Consider the following 17978-nt stretch of genomic DNA (forward strand, 5'->3'; position numbering starts at 1 on the left):
ATTACAAAACAACCCAAAGAACTTCATCTTTCTCACCGTTGCCCAAGCATAAAAGTGTATTGTCTGGCAACCGTTTGACGTGGCGTCGACCAACCAAAATTTTTTTATCGAACTTACAGCACAATGTATGTATCAAACTTCTCTAACAATATATAGGAAAGCAATCAAGTAGTAAGAAGGAGAAAACCGGTCTGTTTCTGATATATCTCCATTATCAAGTATCAACACTCCATATGCATTATCCAATGTTTCAGGGTTGTTGGGCTAATAAGAAGGAGAAAAAGCCTGCAAACTTATTTAGTAGTAAGATTTGAAGCCCATTAGAACTCCAAAAAGCCCACTTCATCAGAGCGAAGTCCTTATTAACACACTCTAGAACAGACCCAAACACGGATCTGAACCAATATTTGGCCCAATTTAAGCAACCTGAATCGTCCCGATTCCCGCCCTTTAAATTTAGCCGATTCACAGACTCGGTGCTACATTTTCATTTCAAATCTCTCTCTCACACACAAACGCGCAAAATCACGTTCTGTTTGGGAGGTTTCGTCTTCACTAAGCAAAGATGATAGCTACTCTCAAGTAAGTTTCAGAATGTCAAGCTCTTGATTCTCTCGGTTACAATTCGATCACAAAGCTTCTTCTAACTATCAATCCGATGGCGCGCAGAGCTGAAGAGCAAAGCCAGTTACAGCTCGTCGAACGAGAAGAAATCGACGATGAAGAGGACTTGTTTGAAGCGATCGACAAGCGTAAGCAGCACTAGTTTTATGTTCTCGATTTTTTTTGGCAGACGATGTTATCGTGTTGGATTTCGCTTTGATTGTGTGTTGATACTGAAACATAACTCAGTTTCTCTCTATATGCATGTATTATGTCAATTTCTCGCTGTTTCTGTTCATGCTATTTGATTCTCGGTTCCTATGTGTTCTTTTCTCTTTATCTCTGTCATTTCTCTTTGATTTAATGACTGGCGATTAGTTCGCTTTCTTTCCTATTCATTCTCTGTCCGATTGTTTAGTCGTAGTTTAATTTCTTCTTGATTGCCTTCTATTAGTTAATCACTTTACGAGGTACTTCGTTTCTGTTTCATTGTAGTTGTTCGCCTTCTCTCGTTTATCCAATTTCTTATAAACGATTTATCACAAGAGAGACTGTTGAATTCACTTTTCATTCGGTTCTTGAGCATCAAAATCCAGTGGATCTGAATTCGTTTGCTCTTTACTTTGACATCCCTTAGATTTTGAATGAGAAGACAGTTGATCAAATCCAAATTGTACGAGAATTAGTAGAGATCAATTTTGCACGTAGATTTTAAGTGAATAACCCTAGTTAACCTAAAAATGTCACCGCTGAATAACCATTTTTGTTAAGTTTCAACAGCTTTGTACGTTTGCAATATCAGATCCTGATTTCTATCGATTATTATGTTATTCTTGACATCTGTTGCTCTATCGTACGTGCAGTGATCTCCCATGGAATCAATGCTGGAGACGTGAAGAAACTCCAAGATGCTGGGATCTTTTCCTGCAATGGCTTGATGATGCACACAAAGAAGGTAAAAAAGTTAGAAAATTCAGATCTGTTACTTCGGGAGAGATTTTGTGCTCTGATTATTTTGATATTGATGTATGCAGAACTTGACTGGGATCAAAGGACTATCTGACGCCAAAGTCGATAAGATATGTGAAGCTGCCGAGAAGATAGTTGTATGTTCCACTTTACCAATGAACTAAGATCTATACTATAACTATCAATCTTATTAACCTTGGCCCTCTGTCTTTGATGAAATTTTTTTCCCCTCTTTTTTTGTCCAGAATTTTGGTTATATAACCGGAAGTGATGCTCTGATCAGAGTAAGTTACAAGTTATTCAGCATTTTCATTGTTTATCTTAAATAAAAACACTCGTCGAGTCCATAGGTCACAAATGCTATTTGTGATGTAAACAGGATGCTGCATGCATCAACTTTATAAACATGTTTTGTGTACTTATATTTTATGATGAATCTGAAGGCAAATTCTTGTTCTCACTTATAGAGGAAGTCGGTGGTTCGCATCACAACTGGAAGCCAAGCCCTTGATGAACTCTTAGGCGGTAATGTTTCACTATGAGATGTCCATTTCTGTCTACAACTCCATATTCATTTTTCATCCTGTAGTTGATGACGTGTTTGTATAATTAATGAAGGTGGGATTGAAACTCTGGCTATTACAGAAGCATTTGGGGAATTCCGGTGAAAATAAAAGCTCATTTCCTCCTAAATGCATATGTACTGTTTGCTTACTAATTTCAAATATATGTATAACTTCTTTGCTTATCGTCTCCATACTTGTTCAGGTCTGGTAAAACGCAGCTTGCACATACACTCTGTGTGTCTACACAGGTTCGTTTTTCACCTTCATCATGACCATTGAATTAATTCTATGATATATTATATATGGTGTGTCTATATGTTGCTGCTAAAATCTATTGGATTTGTTTCATGTATAAGTTATTCTTTTCATGAAAATTTTGAAGAAATTCAAACAGCATTGGAATATTTAACTATGCAACATGTCTGGATTCTGTGATTAAAGACCTAAAGCATGTTGGTTCTGATTGCTGATTGTTTTCCTTTAAAGTATTGCAGCAGATGATTTGTTCTCTTTTTATGTCACCCCGACTATTTCTGTCTTCTAAATTTTTTTGATGTGAATTGAATGCTAAAATTTCTATGATTTGCACTGTTTCTCTCACTTCTGGTGCTCAGTGTACCAAAGATTACTAGTGGTGTTAACACCCCCATTCATGTGCAGTAGCAATATGTGGTAATGAACATTCTGGCTTCTCATGCAGCTTCCCACAAACATGCGGGGAGGGAATGGAAAAGTTGCTTACATCGATACTGAAGGAACTTTGTATCCTTTGTGTTTATCAAACTTTATCTTTAAATAACCTCTTTGATGTTCCATTGAATATCACACGAGATTTGTTTATGATAGTGCATGCGTATTTTTCTTCCTTAACGACACTCACTTGCAGTCGACCTGATCGCATTGTACCAATCGCTGAAAGATTTGGCATGGATCCAGGTGCTGTCCTTGACAATGTAAGCATAATGTTCTCAATATCAGCAACTATGGAAAGAAATCTTAGACTTACATGTCTCTTCTGAATTTGAAAGATCATCTACGCTCGTGCCTACACGTATGAACATCAGTATAATCTCCTGCTTGGGTTGGCTGCAAAAATGTCTGAAGAACCATTTAGACTTCTGGTAATCTGTTTCTAATAGAATTGTCCTATGAATGTGATGCTGTACTGCTGTTATTACTAGACACTGGGGTTTCATTTCTGTGCGTTGTCCTTTCAGATTGTGGATTCAGTGATTGCTCTCTTTCGAGTGGATTTCACAGGAAGAGGAGAGCTTGCAGACCGCCAGGTTAACTTATTTAACTTATTAGTGTGCTAATATATGACCTTTTTACTGCATCTTCAAGACATTTCTGGTTTCCATGTGCAGCAAAAATTGGCACAGATGCTGTCCAGAATGATAAAGATTGCAGAGGAATTTAATGTTGCAGTTTATATGACTAATCAAGGTACATTTTTTATTATAAGATAATCGAGGAAGCATTTGATCGTAAATTTATCTTATCTAGGAAGCCTGGATTACAATTTTGTTTTTCTTGTCTCAACACCTAATGATCCCCCTCCACTCCAAAAGGGAAAAAAATAAATTATCTTCCATGTTTTGAAGTGATGTTTATGAGTACCTTGCGAGTGGAATTCATTGAATTCTGAGTAATGGATTTAATTATAATTGGTATGGCAATACAGAGGTTTATTAGTGAACCATATTATTGGCTTGTTGCTTGCAGTTATAGCTGACCCAGGTGGAGGAGTGTTCATATCAGATCCTAAGAAGCCAGCAGGAGGTCATGTCCTGGCGCATGCAGCCACAATCAGGCTCATGTTCAGGAAAGGCAAAGGTGAACAGCGTGTCTGTAAGGTCTTTGATGCTCCAAATCTGCCAGAGGCTGAAGCTATATCCTTTTTTGTACTACTACATAGTTTTACATCTTTTACTTGCTTTTTATTTCTACATCAGCCTTGCAATTGTAGTCATATGCAATGGTCACTAAAGTTTCAGATTTGGCATTGATTTCCTTACCGGAAACACGTGTTTCAGATAACTCCAGGGGGCATTGCGGATGCAAAGGATTAACTAGAGGATCAGGTTGTGACAACGCAGCTTAGAATTTTGTTTGATATGTATTTGTAGTATTGTAGAAAAGACAGATATTTCATGTTTCTGCTTTCATAGGTTTGGCAAATATTGTCACATAATACGAGAAACCTATATTTTAGTCCTTTCTAGCTTATGCTTGCGTATGGGTAAATGTTATGTTTGGTGATGGAAAGATGGCCTCTGTCACAACTCAAATCCAACTTCTGTGAGATTTGCAGAACGTGAACTACAGTGACTGCATTTCATGTAAAAGAACGTGAAACATAAGAGGATGCAGGCATGTAGATGGCTGCCAGTAAAAATTGAAGCAGCTTATGTCAAATATACCACAGAAGGCACACAAGGATCAAGCAAATTAACTATTATTCAGTATACGCCAAAACCTCTGAGCTTGTCCAGTTGTCCTCACTCTTGAGTAAGAACAACTGGACAATCAGAAAATCCACTTTGTTAAATCAAACATTAGTAGATCAAGAGTAGGGAGGGAGGCAGTTGTGCTACAGATACTATATAGCAAAGAGGTGGCAGAGAAGGATTCTGTACAGAAGACATGTACCATAGTAGCAGATTTTGGCGAGAGCGTAATTTGAAGAGATTTTCCAGTTGGCTTTAGGTTCTGGTGGATCATCATGCTCCGTGCATATACAAATCGACGTTCTGAGCTTCGAATTCTCATTAGGGGCAATCAGAAAATCCACTTTGTTAAGAAGCCAAAGACTCACACTACAACCATAATGAACACTTGCTGAAGAAGTCAAAGACTCGATGTAGTTAAGAAACTCCGTAAGGCAAATGACCCCTTCCTTAAATGCTAGTTCAAAGGTTGAGGAAGATCACAATTAATTCTCCCAAACTGCTCAAGTGACTTCTAAGCAACCAAAAAAGGTAGCTCTATACTTACCAGTTGTGCGACATTATGGCTCAGTCTTTTCTACATGCATCTACTCAGATTCCAAATCAGAAGAAAGCTTCTTCGGCTGTTCAGATACCAAGCAATTGAATTCCAAATAAATTGGGCAATAATATTTCACAATATGCAAATACATTTAACAGTAAAAGTTTTTGGTGCAATATGTAAAATGAACAATACCATGCAGCTCTATATATATTGTGCAATATTTTGAAATGTAGGTTGAGAGAGATGAGAGGTGGTGGTTTGGATGGTCACACCGGCCTCGCAGTAAACACAATTAAGACACGGAGACACCGTTGTGGGTCATTCACACACTATATGGGCAGTCAAGAGAATATCTGTAGGCTCAGAAAGCAACGCAGAAGAAAACCATTATGAATTTTCTTAAGGTAAAAAAGAACTGGGCTTCATAAAACTCAATAGGGGAAACTTCTCCTCCATTGTAGAAAACCCCAGGGAAAAAATTATGAATTTTGTATGCAAGTGGCTGAACAAAAAAATTCTGTTTGGATATACCAGGATTTAATTGAGCACTATTTAATATGGGATAAGTTCTTTCGATTTCGTTGAAGATTGGAACCGTTGGGTGTCACTCATGTATTTATTATAGAATCTGGCGTTGAAGGAGTTTATTTTTATTTTTTTAAAAACAAAACCTATGTGGCAAACATATATGGATCTTAGAATCCGACGTGGATGCAGTAAAACAGTGGTGAGGCTTTTGTTTTTATATATGTATAGAAAGATTTCAATAATTGTTGCCTTTTAATTAGGATATTCTCTCCTTTTTATATATGTATAGAATCCGACTCCCTTCTCTCCTTTTCTCTTATTATGGAGTGGGGGATATACAATTCGAACCCTTTGCGTGATTGGGCTCATCTAGATCAGGATATTCTCTATCGTATCTTCAAGCTCTCGTCTATTGCTGATCTATGTCGTGCCAAAGCTGTTTGTTCATGGTGGAACAGGATGATAACGATATACATAAAACGTTCTGCATCCTCCACGCTATCCCGTGAAGTTCCGTGGCTCCTATATGTGAACGAACTATTTGGCTTTTGTAAAATATTGAATCTCGAAGAAAATTTCTTTATCAGTGCAGTGAAGCGGTTGAGGTTGTAGAGATGATGGACAAGAACAAGAAGTCTGTCTGCTTTGGTTCTTCTTACGGTTGGCTAATATATATAGACAGGTACGTTGATGCATTCCTCTTGAATCCTTTTACAAGAAACAGAGTGCAACTTCATCGAATTGGTTCTCCCTTGGAAATACCTGATCATGCTATTGCTTCTTGTGGACCTGAGCATTACTTCGGCAAAGCAATACTATCATCAGACGCATCTAATCACAGCAGACAAGGTACGTGCTTTTTTGTTATATTAATGTACCATGGCAACAATGGACGCAGCAAGCTAGGTTTTTATAAAAGTGGAGTTAGTTCTTGGACTAAACTTGATGGCTGCGAGCACGGACCTTATGTTGATATCACATGTCATGAGGAAAAACTATATGCTTTGGGCAGAAATAATGGTTCTGTTGAGGTTTGGCACTTGCTTCAAGATTGGCTTCTTCCTGTAAAGAAAGGAGACATGAGTGAGATTGGTTTCGAGAGAACACTACATAACCACCATCTTAAAGAGATCAGGGTTTACTTGGTGGCAGATGCAGCAGCAGGGGATTTGTTACTTGTGATCAAGTATTTGCTGCAAATTGACACTTTTTTTGGTCAGGACGATCATCTCAAAATGCCACAATTTGAATTTTTTAAGCTTGATGTTGAGCAAAAAGTTTGGGTGAAGATGGCTTCATTGGGTGATCGAGCTTTGTTTTTGGGTATAAATGACTCCATATCCTTCGATTCTAAGGAGGGGAAGCTGATTCAACCTGATGCTGTCTACTTCACAGATGATGACTGGTATCGTGACCACAATGGCTTGTACAAAGGATACTGCATGGCCGTCGGCGAGCTAAAAGCTAACCGTTTCGTATTCCGTAATGTTTATGGTAAGGCGATGTTGATGGGACAATATCCAATGCCTACTTTTCCACGACGTACAATATGGTTTGCTCCTCATCCTTGGTAGATACAATTTAGCATAGGTAGTGTTTACCCTATAATCTAGATTTAATATTGGATGTACTAATTAAATTCATCGGACCCATGTGTCCGGAGGAGGATTGAACCCTAAGAATTTTACTATAAAAACTGGTTAAGGTTGTAACTCATATAACAAGTTTGATGACACCCAAGCCACTAATTGAAAATGATAAGATTGGTGTGTATCACCCTAATGACCAATATTCGAATCCCCTCCCCCCGTTTCAAAAATAAATAAATAAAATATAACAAGTTTGATGAACCGACTACAAAACACAGCACTTTATTATGAGAAGTGGAAATTCAATTATCCCTAAAATGTAGCAAACGTTTACAACATAACATAAAGCACAGACAGCTTCCTGCTCTATATCCGGCTAGCTCAAAGCAAAGATGTGTTATAAAGGCTTCCAAGTCTGGCAAAATGGATAAAGCTCGAGTGCTAAGAAAGGTTCTCTAAGAAGGGCTCCAGACAGGTAGAAAAAAAAACTTTATTGCTAGGAAGCAGCTAAGCTAACTCATTTAAAAGGACAAGCAGTAATTGAAGCGTGTTAGATTGGTGTCTCCTTTCACTTCCCCGCTCCGCTGTGCCAATTGTCTACAAGACATCGATCTCTCCTTATTCTCCAGCAGCAAATGAGCAGTGGGTCATATACAAATTCGGCGTCCTTGAACATCTGCAGAGTATTTAAGTAATTACATTTACTACAACATATCGATGTATAGACATACAGATGATCAGTCAGTTGTCCATACAAAAGGGAGTGACTTGACATTGACGAATTCTCCTACCCTAAAACCAAAAATAACCTCCCTAAAATGCTAAACATAACACTGTTCACTGTTGGAAGCATACATTTAAACAGACCATAACGGTGGTGAAGCAGTGGTATGAGTTCCGAAAGGCCAGTGAGTTGAAAGGGAAAGGCCAGTGAGTTGAAAGGTCATTGCATAATGAAACTGTCAAAATTGTTTCAGTTGATTTCTGAAGACAAAAATACCTTCCACAATATTGATAACCCATTGATCAGTTCTCTGACATCTTGTACTAAACTGTGATCTACATATGCACATATTAAATCATGCAAAATCAACAGGCAGATCCGTAAACATGCACCCTCTCACACACCCATGTGAACTTCAATGGAAGAGAGAAACTTTACAGCCTACCGTCATTGAGATCAACAGAATAACTAGCCTTCGCTTGGTTGTCTCCTGAGAACGCAGATGGCCGTCCAGGCTGGGGGGGAGAGCTTGTGCTGCTTCGGCTTGTGTGTCCATTTGGGCTATGTTTCTCAACCTGATGGTTCAGATACACCTCCAAGCCAGAAGACGTGAGCCCTGTATTATTCCTGCCCTTAAATCTTCCCCTAACAAGAATATGACCCAAAAGAAATAGCAAGGAGAAATATAATGGGTTCAGGTTAATGGCTTAGCAGCAACTCCTAAAACAAGGTTACTAGTGACATCCAGTGAATGATATCAAACATGGCACCTGTCTTTCCGCTTTTTGAGAAACCTTTGCAATGACACTTCCCTGCTCCCCTGCCCTTCTGGGAAACCACCAAGTGTTAAAAGGATAGAATCATAAAAGACAATAAATTATATCACAATAGGCAGGGAAGTTATTTTATCAGTATAATCCTATGATCTTTAGTCAAATGACCAACATTTTCGGAAATTTTCTTTTGATGTAGTTCGAAAAAGAAATGGGCTTTAGAGCTTTTGACATTGACAGCAAAGCACACAAAGTTGGAGATCATATGAAAGGAACTAAAGCCAGTAGACAAAGTTTAAGAGGTAAAAAGATCAATCAGAAGAACAAGACCAACAAATTATGCCTTAACGGTCATGCTAAAAAGTTTTCAACGGCTGTAAGAGACCATGGTGGCACCAGCATAATCGTAAAGAAAATATGCATGGCAAACCATGAAAGTACAATGAAATAAATCAATAAGAGAAAATTTTAAGACTTTGAAGTCTCGAAGAGAATGATTTTCATTTTCTTCTTAATTAGCTATCGTAAATTTTGCATCTTTCTACCCAATGCAAAGATAAACAACGATTGTTAGCTTCATGGCAACTACTTTGAACTAATTGAATACAATGTCCTAGCTTTCCCTTCCAGCAGCACAGGGAAGAGCACTTTTAAGAGCAGCACTCGCTTGATAAAAGGATTAAAACAAATGAACCATCATAGCACAAACAGCCAACAAATACTTTTTTCTAGGGTTACTCCTTAGAGATTTTAGAAGATTAGGTTCACAAGGCTCTCGCAATTGCGAGGTGTATGGAAAGTTAGGTATTGAAATCCTTATCCCAAAGAGATCTGGTTCACAAGGTTCTCACAATTGCAAGGTATGTGAAGAGTCAGGTACGAAAATCATTTCGCCCCAGTAGCAGCTGTAATAGAAATTCATGTCCCCAAAGGAAATAGTCTTGCTAGTTTTCCAGTCCCCAAAGGATTTTGGACAAATTGGTTTTCATCGACTAAGTTGTCAGTCTTCGAACACAAAGGTTGAAGTGTGCATTTGTTCTTGGAAAACAATATGGCATACATTACATGCATTTAAGATTCAGTGATCACAGCTCAGAAAAAACCTGATCCAAGTAATGAACTTATGAACCATAATTTTAGTAAACTAACAGTTAAAATAGCAAGCAGTAATTCCTTCCATTACAAAATCCTACCTGTTTGTATAGTATTGAGAGTTGTTCCACCAGTAGGAACAGGACCATGTTTTTCACTTGCAGTATGTGAATGAGATGGAAAGGACCACAGTGCTGAAGTTCTACACAGTGTATTGTCCAAAGGTATAGGACTAGCTGCAAAATGCATTACCGCCCGCGCCTGAAAATCCATATTAGGATGCATGAATGCTAAGCGTGCTGATCAGATATATGCTTCATGTTTCCACAAAAAAGGAAGCTTCATTACCTTATCTGGCGGAACTCCATCATACACATTAACCTTGCCAGAGTAGAAAATTGTCATCTGCCCAACTAAACCATTTGTCACACTTGGACTCCTGCAACACATGCTCTAATACCTTAGTCAAATATTCAAATAAGATAAAGGAGTTGGTCTCTACGAATTAAAAGATACATTTTGGCCTTAAATATCGGTTAAGTGAAACAATTTCCCATCCCTAACCCAATTAAACTGTGCACCAATTGAACTGAGCAGAACATAAAAGATTCTAATGTTAATTTGGAATAAAATATGCTGGATGGCTGCATGAATTAATATCAACAGCAAACTGGTCCTCAAAATATCTTTATCTGAATCAAGATTGCCCAGAGATTTTAGACTTGTTGATTGCAGTTGCCTTATTTTTACAAAAATCTAAAGAGCTTAAATTAGACAAACAAGAATAGCGCAGATATCAAGCAAAAGTGAGCCAAAAATCAAATGGATACCTGGGACTGATAACATTAACATCGCTAGCTGTCCGTGGGCAACCCAATTCCTCCGAGGGAGTGGTGGATTTTGGAGATTCTTTCTGCCCATATGAAATCACCTCGTCCACCGTTGCTGCTGAAATGTGACCAGCACAACCACCGTTGCTCGGCTCCTTAACCGGATAACCCATAGGTGGAGTTTCCTGTGAAGACAAAAAATCCCCTCAACATCGTCAACCCATATCAACTTAACCTCGCAACGAACAGACAAAAAAAAGGTAACAGAGGACTGTTCAGTGTTCAGTACACACACAAGATGTAAAACGCTGGCACTCACGGGCGGCGCGTCTAGAATGGGAGAACCGAGAATTCTGCAGAGGGCACCGGCGCCGGAATCTTCGTTAGCTTCGAGAAGAGCTTTGAGGGATATAACTTGCTGGATCGCCTGCGATTTGTTCCAAGAGGGTCTCCGCATTCCTGTACGGTCACTCCACCATCACAAAACAAGGAAACAAACAGTTGTCAACTCGGAGAATGTTCCGGAACGAGAAAATCTTCCGAAATCGAACAACAAAAATGGAGGGAAAAGAAAGAAGAGAGTGAAGGAACCTTTGTCTTTAAGAAATTTGCGGCAATCTTCGCGGGTGAGCTGAGAAATGTCTTCTTCAGTTAGTTGCGAGAGGGGTTTGTCTAGTACCGACTGCGACGGCGTGGCTCCAGTGTCCATGACGTCAGATTCCCGGCGAGGACTCAACAGCGGCACATCCGAGAGACGCGAATCACGAGCCCCTCTCTCTCTCTCTCTCTCTCTCCGACTTTCTTTATCTCTGAGTCTGAGTCCCGGGTGTCCATTCGCTGGGCGGGGGTGCTGTTTAGGAGCTGCGATGCACCCTAGGCTGCCACGTAGACCGATTGCATCTTTGTTTTACGGCATAACCCAAAGATAATCATCGTACCAAAAACCCTCTTAATTTTCCCCCTCTCAACCTTTGATACACATATGACTAACTCAATGGATTATCAACCAAACCATCTCTCATGAGTAACGGCTTCATTTCACCTTAAAACTTCATGTTCTGCCATTATGTAATAATATGTACTAACATTCAAATTGTAGATGATATTTGAGTTCACTTATTGTCTATAACATAGGGCTATATTCGAACCGAGTTTCGAGATAATGTAACTTTTGATAACTGAAATAATTGACCATGTTCAAATTGATTATTGAATTTTCAACTTTATATTATTTAGTTTGTACATTTGATGATTGAGTTAGATTTGGTCAACTATTTCAATGACCAAAAGTTCAACTCAATTTAGTTAAGTCGAACTTAAATACTAATCCTAATTTTTAACTTCCTTTGTAAATAACTCTACATTCGTAGATTTGCCCTCAAACGACTCACGAGTTTTCATACTTATTTGAGGTTGTACCTATTAAACACAATAACTTAACTAGATTGATTACATGAGAACCACGAGTAGCTCAAATGACATTCATGTGCGTGGTATTTCATAGAAGTCTCGAGTTTGAACCTACTCATCTCCTTCCTCTTTAATTTATAAAAAAAAAAAAAAAAACTAGATTAACTACATTTAAGCAGAAGGCCGTGGAAGATTAAGAATTATTAATTTGGGGTTAATGTGGTTTCTGACTCACGTGTTATCTTGGTTTTGTAATGATGATGATTGATTAATTTAAGCACTTCATTATTGCCTTATCAACTATAATTTTTTTGACAGCGTGGCATTAAGTCTGCTTTACGCTAGATTTCTTTCTTCTTCTTTTTTTTTTCTGCTTCTTTAAGGTAGATGATGACCAATAGAAAAATAGTTTTTATCAAGTTCAGGATAATAATAAATAAATATGGTAGGCCTAAGTCCTCCCCCAATCCCATTCCCAAGTAGTGACTGGAGCGCTGTAGTCGCTTTTTAGAAAGGAAAAAAAATCATATTTCGTTCAAAAAATTCAACGATATATATATTTTTTTAAATAATAATCAAATCTAACATAAAAAATAATATAATAACTCTACATCATGTGATAGGGTTGTACACACTTACTGATGTAACAGAATTCGATTGATTGATTATTTTTTAAAAAAAAATTTACATATTTTTTCAAAGAACTAAACAAAAAATCTACCGATAATAAATGATCAATTGATTGATTAAATTCCCGTCATAAAAACAAAATAAAAAATCGACATTAACTGACCATTCCCTCCTTTACCATCAAATATAAACTCAAAATATTTGATATTTCGACTGTGATAAATTTGAAAAAAATGCATTGTTAGATTTCTTTAAACCGAATACTTTATAATTTTTTGTTTTTTAAATTTAGACCCAAAAGAGGCTACAGCAGAGTTTGCTGTAGCCCCTTGCCATTTACGTGAAAGACTGGTTGTTGTGGGTTTGCCATTATTTTATTTTCTAGGCCCATAATTGACAAACAATAAGCACAGTAAAAACCCATGAAGAATCATTACAAAATAGAACAATAATTGGGGGATTCTGCAAATCTTCATAGTTTATAGCAATGTAGCATATAAACAGTATTCCAGTATGAAGTGTCACTTTCTGGTTTTACCATAGCCATTGAGTGGTCTTCACTCCAAAAGCTTGAAAAAGTAGTAGTCATGGCTGTTTCCTTGCAACTGTTTGTTTCTAACTAGTCCCACAAATTCAAACTAAGGCCTTCTTTTTTATAATGCTAAGAATCTTCAAAGGCCTAACTAGGAGACATCCATGAAAACCAGTCCTTTTCTTGGACTGTCTTCTGTTTCCATGTTAGGCCTACTTCCTGTTTCAATCTCGGCCCTTTATGTTTGCTCCATATGTTTAGGGTTTAAAAGACTGGTCACATTTTAAAGGGACCGTTCCATGTTACACCCCCGTCCCACCTCTTTTTATAGCCGTCGATTTGAATACTGATAATTGGGATGTTGATATGTAAATACCCTTACAAATGCACATGAACGGGGTGGCATCCCATCCCATCTTTTTGCAAGAGCATTTGGTTCATAGTAGAATGAAGTGAGTGTGATATCGAGTGTTCGGAGAGTGTCAAGTGAGAATTATCTTATTTGGTGTGAATTTGAGAGTAATCATGAGAATGAAAACGGTAATAATACAATTATCGAAGTTTTTTTTTTTGACAAAAAAGTTATTATTAATTTTTAATAATGATAAAATTGTCTTTTTTGAAATAAAACTGATCATCGTTTGTGGAGAATAATTCATTCTTATCATTTTGATGAGTATGGACTATTCTCCACAAATGATAATCGAATGTGAAATGAGTTCAGATTTCCACCATCCTAAAACTAAACCAAGCAAGGGAATTCTCACCTTCATTTCCCCTTTAATATATCAACCAATCGTCCCATTAGATATTTAGATCGTACCATCCCACTCTCAACCGTAATTTTATTAATATTTTTTTTATATTAATATGATATTGAATCAAACATAGGTCTTCCAGTTAAAAAAGATTTTCTTCCCCAGTTCCCCTACTCAACAATCCCTCATGAAGTAATCAACATATGACTGAAAAAGTGAACCCTAATTGATCGCATATATTTTAGTTGATTGCCTTATTGGACCCAGACCAGACCAGACCCTGAACGAGCCATATATCTACTGAGCATAGAGCCAAGTTTACGATCATTCGCCTTTAATGCAACCGAACCCGTGGAAAATGAAAATGGAACACTGAGCCAAGATACCAAATCCACTGGCAAGTCTTATTATACAGAGAAACTGGTCCTGCTCCTGCAGCTCTCAATTTATATTTTACCTTTTTACCACAATAAAATGAGAACTGTTATTGTCAAACAACAGGAGGAGGAAGCCAAGCATTGGTCCCACACAGAATTTAATAAGGGTATCGTACTGAGGGAAGGAGAGGAAAGGTCGAGGCCAGGCATGTAATTAGAGAAATGAAAAAGAAAGGTGTTAGGTCAGTAATGGTGGGTCAAGGTCAAGGTGGGGGGTTGAGGCTTCACTGCTTCAGGCTTGACTGAGATGTACGAGACAGCACCCCCATTCTCCCACACCTTCGCACCCACACGGCTCCCCTATATTTGCTGTCTACCTGCCTACACTTGCATGATTGTTACCCTCCATTATTGTCAAGGAGATGTACAAGAAAACATTATATATATATATATAGATATATTATTGTGAAGGAGAGCAGATTGGTGTTATAGGGTGCCTAATATATATATATATATATATTATTGTGAAGGAGAGCAGATTGGTGTTATAGGGTGCCTAATTTTCTAATGGACATACGAGCATTACGAGGAACTACCATGACACTACTGTATGTGTGTTTGTTTACATGTCGAGTTCTGTTACGAATGTTATTTGTCCCGTATTGATTGGTTAAGATAAGTGATGTGAGTTTATAAGTATAAGTCCCCTCTCACATGTATGAGGGTTTTTTTGGGTTCAAGAAACATTAAGTGAGAAGGTTGAAGAAAAACAAAGTCGCACGTAATTGATGTATCCATGGAAACATGATAATCCAAAGCGGACAATATCATAAATGTGAGTAGGGTTGAGATTTTTAACGCGATATCAAAGGATTGTCTTGAGCCTGTTAGACGGGTCTCTACTTGCCCATTTATTAGGTCTGATATAACTCAACTCATAAGTACATGAGAGTGTTACGAATGTTATTTATCCCACATGGCTTGGCTAAGGGTTTTAAAATTTATGCTTTTTTTTTATAAGCTTTAAAATTTATGTTTGAAAGACAACAAACTGAAATCAAAAGGATTTAGCTTATTACTCTTATTACATTGTAAGATTTCTCCACTATTTTGAGGCTATTGCATTTCGTTTTGGGATTTAACTGGCCGTGGAACATAATTTATCTCATATTTTCTTGGAGGGTGATGTTTTTAAGATCGCGACTGCTCTAAATCAAGTGAATTGGTCCCTCAAACCCATAAGATTTTTGAACATATCCGATCTCTACTCAGCTCTACCGTCTATAAGATTTTACACACCCTTCGTGGTTGATGCCCTGGTCTTAATGGAGTGATCGATTGAATTTGTTTCAGTCATGTTGGAGTCGGTTACGCCTCTATTCCGGCTTTACTTATCCATGATTGTAATTTTGTTTGATTGATGAACATTTTCTATCAAAAAAACATGGAAAAAATATAACTTTGATCATCTTGATGAGACAAAGCCAATAATTTGTCTTAACGCCAACAAGTACATACCCCCATCACCTACAATGGTAGATTGAATTTGGTAATAAAATTAACATTAAACAAGAAGTCTCATCTAGTTGTCTCTCCTTCCATATTATATATCTTAATCATTCAGGGAGATGAATCAGATGATGACCCCAGCCTCTTTCTTCCCAAGTCTGATTGGGCCAAACAGTAAAACAAAACCCCTTATCTCTCTTGCTCCCTCCCTCTCTCTTTTTCTCTCTCTAGTCTCTAGGGCTGTGTCTTTGACTTGGACTCTCTCTCTCACAAACCCAAAAAAATTGCAATAATACACACAATTTCACGTTATCTCCTCTGCCTCTCTCTATCTCTCTCAATCTTTTGCCTTCTATGCTACTGCCATTAATGCTTTAAAAGCTTCTCTGCCACGACACACGCACGCACAATTACTGGCCCTTGCTAAAGTGCGGAGCTCCAGCTCGATCGACGATGGGCGTTGTGTGCCGCCACCGCCGCCATTACTACCACAATCATCACCGTCTACTCTCTGCCTTCACTTTCTTCTTATTCTTCACCACCTCGCTCACAGCGTTCTCCAAACTCGGTAAGCCAGACTCACTACTCAGTAACTAACTCGCAACAGTTCATACTTAACTCCGTGTTGACTCTGTCTGAGTTAGTAATAGTATTTCTTTTGTCAGGTGGCGGGTTCCGGGAGAGAGAGGAGGAGGCGAGAGGAAGTGGGTCGGATCCAATTTCTCGGGTTATGACCCAGAAGGGACTAGGTGGGCCGGGTTCTTCTCCGCCCACGTGTAGATCCAAGTGTGGAAGTTGTTTCCCTTGTAAGCCGGTTCACGTTCCGATCCAACCCGGATTCAGTATGCCATTAGAGTACTACCCTGAAGCTTGGCGATGCAAGTGTGGCAACAAACTATTCATGCCTTAAAAAACAGAGTACAAGAAAGAAAAAAAGTTCAAATCGAGAGTTTCAATCAATCATGATTGTGAGCAAATTACTATTTTGGTCGCAGCAAAGTGCAGTAATTGATGGTTCTGCAGATGGGTTCTTTCATTCCCATGTTTATAATATGATTGCATTTCATGTGAGCGACAGGGGAGCTTTGGGAATGCAAGATTTCTGGGAGAGATTACCAAGGGAGATTTCTCTCTCTTCCTCTGTTTCATATTTTGTTAATTAATCTTCTTCTTCTTTTTGACTTGCAATTAATGCAAGTTAAGTACGAGAATGAGAAACATTTGAAGTAGAGACTGTAATTACTAATTACAATGTATTTCTTTATTAAGCTACAGAAGTTATTGCATTTTTTAGCTTCTTAATTAATGTTGAGTTGTTAAGACTTTATCCCACCATAACCCAACAGAGGAGTCGCGTATAAGCAAATGTCAAAGTCCTCTCACACGAACAACACTTTTTTAGGTTTAAAAACCAATGTCCAAGAAAAATAAAGTCTTGTAAGCATTTGGTCTAAAACGGATAATATTGATTTGTAGTGTGCTTAAAGCTTTAAACAAGATCTATATAGTAAAAGCAGAGCATGAGCCTGATGAATATATATGTAGGAATGGGTTAATATCATTTTTGTACATCACCAAAAGATAGTAAGTGTTTCAATTTACATACTGTTGTTTAAAATGTTTCAACTTTATCACCCAATGATAAAATTGTTTCGACTTGGTCTCTCGTACAAATTTTCTCACTTTGGGACAATCAATGTGGTTGACTGTCTAAATATTAATTGCCGCGTATGCAATTTGACTACCCAAAATGAAAAAATCTGTCCGAGACACAATTTTATCATTGGGTGACTAAATTCAAACATTTTAAACAACGGTGTGTAAATTAAAACACTTACTATCTTTCAGTGTGTAAAAATGATATTAACCCTAACGTGGGAATATATGTTGGGGGAAGATCTTTTGGTGATAATTGCTCGGTCGAATGTGATTGAAAAAATGAGTATCAGAATGTGATGGAAACAGAGGAGAGAACATGAATGGAGAAAGACAGGACAGTTTTGTTTTGGGATTTTCTTCTTTTACTGCAAACATTGATGCTCTCTGTTTTCCTTTCTTTTCTTTTCTCTTTTCTACTTTCACCCGCAATCTCTT

The 17978-nt window shown here is 37.9% G+C and overlaps 4 protein-coding genes across 6 annotated transcripts; 3 read left to right on the top strand and 1 right to left on the bottom strand.

The window, feature by feature from the left end:
* Nucleotides 1-443: 443 nt before the first annotated feature.
* On the top strand, nt 444-4362 carry LOC120013470 (meiotic recombination protein DMC1 homolog). Its single transcript, XM_038865295.1, has 15 exons — nt 444-582; nt 670-752; nt 1467-1558; nt 1638-1709; nt 1818-1856; nt 2040-2097; nt 2191-2236; nt 2341-2386; nt 2839-2900; nt 3025-3091; nt 3167-3259; nt 3356-3424; nt 3506-3584; nt 3864-4030; nt 4166-4362. The coding sequence occupies exons 1-15, from the start codon at nt 566-568 to the stop codon at nt 4208-4210; spliced, it is 1035 nt and encodes a 344-aa protein (XP_038721223.1). The 5' UTR covers nt 444-565; the 3' UTR covers nt 4211-4362.
* Nucleotides 4363-6277: 1915 nt separating this feature from the next.
* On the top strand, nt 6278-7234 carry LOC120012656. Its single transcript, XM_038864094.1, has one exon. It carries the CDS (start codon nt 6278-6280, stop codon nt 7232-7234), a length of 957 nt encoding a protein of 318 aa, XP_038720022.1.
* A 272-nt stretch (nt 7235-7506) lies between these two features.
* On the bottom strand, nt 7507-11544 carry LOC120012049 (protein TIFY 4B-like). 3 transcript variants are annotated; one of them, XM_038863286.1, is made up of 8 exons: nt 11260-11544; nt 10964-11127; nt 10669-10853; nt 10187-10277; nt 9940-10099; nt 8744-8801; nt 8412-8618; nt 7507-7925 (listed from the first exon to the last, which is right to left on the bottom strand). In XM_038863286.1, exons 1-8 carry the CDS (start codon nt 11375-11377, stop codon nt 7868-7870), a joined length of 1041 nt encoding a protein of 346 aa, XP_038719214.1. In that variant the 5' UTR covers nt 11378-11544; the 3' UTR covers nt 7507-7867. The 3 variants fall into 3 exon arrangements, with proteins under 3 accessions (XP_038719214.1, XP_038719215.1, XP_038719216.1); XM_038863287.1 differs by having other exon boundaries at nt 10988-11127; nt 11260-11540; XM_038863288.1 differs by having other exon boundaries at nt 8419-8618; nt 11260-11538.
* A 4550-nt stretch (nt 11545-16094) lies between these two features.
* Nucleotides 16095-17132, top strand: LOC120012138 (EPIDERMAL PATTERNING FACTOR-like protein 5). The gene is made up of 2 exons (XM_038863422.1): nt 16095-16452; nt 16550-17132. The coding sequence occupies exons 1-2, from the start codon at nt 16338-16340 to the stop codon at nt 16792-16794; spliced, it is 360 nt and encodes a 119-aa protein (XP_038719350.1). The 5' UTR covers nt 16095-16337; the 3' UTR covers nt 16795-17132.
* Nucleotides 17133-17978: the final 846 nt, after the last annotated feature.

This window comes from Tripterygium wilfordii, chromosome 13, assembly GCF_013401445.1.
Source record: "Tripterygium wilfordii isolate XIE 37 chromosome 13, ASM1340144v1, whole genome shotgun sequence".
NCBI classification, from domain to species: domain Eukaryota; kingdom Viridiplantae; phylum Streptophyta; class Magnoliopsida; order Celastrales; family Celastraceae; genus Tripterygium; species Tripterygium wilfordii.

Bases quoted from the DNA above. Each gene is read 5' to 3' on its own strand.
- LOC120013470 (XM_038865295.1), top strand. The intron at 2,237-2,340 runs GTGAAAATAAAA...ATACTTGTTCAG, and splicing joins GAAGCATTTGGGGAATTCCG to GTCTGGTAAAACGCAGCTTG. The intron at 2,901-3,024 runs GTATCCTTTGTG...ACTCACTTGCAG, and splicing joins ATCGATACTGAAGGAACTTT to TCGACCTGATCGCATTGTAC.
- LOC120012656 (XM_038864094.1), top strand. From the start codon at position 6,278: ATGGACAAGAACAAGAAGTCTGTCTGCTTTGGTTCTTCTTACGGTTGG.
- LOC120012049 (XM_038863286.1), bottom strand. From the start codon at position 11,377: ATGGACACTGGAGCCACGCCGTCGCAGTCGGTACTAGACAAACCCCTC. The intron at 11,128-11,259 runs GTTCCTTCACTC...GTGACCGTACAG, and splicing joins CAAATTTCTTAAAGACAAAG to GAATGCGGAGACCCTCTTGG. The intron at 10,854-10,963 runs GTGTGTGTACTG...TTGTCTTCACAG, and splicing joins GTGCCAGCGTTTTACATCTT to GAAACTCCACCTATGGGTTA.
- LOC120012138 (XM_038863422.1), top strand. From the start codon at position 16,338: ATGGGCGTTGTGTGCCGCCACCGCCGCCATTACTACCACAATCATCAC. The intron at 16,453-16,549 runs GTAAGCCAGACT...TTCTTTTGTCAG, and splicing joins CACAGCGTTCTCCAAACTCG to GTGGCGGGTTCCGGGAGAGA.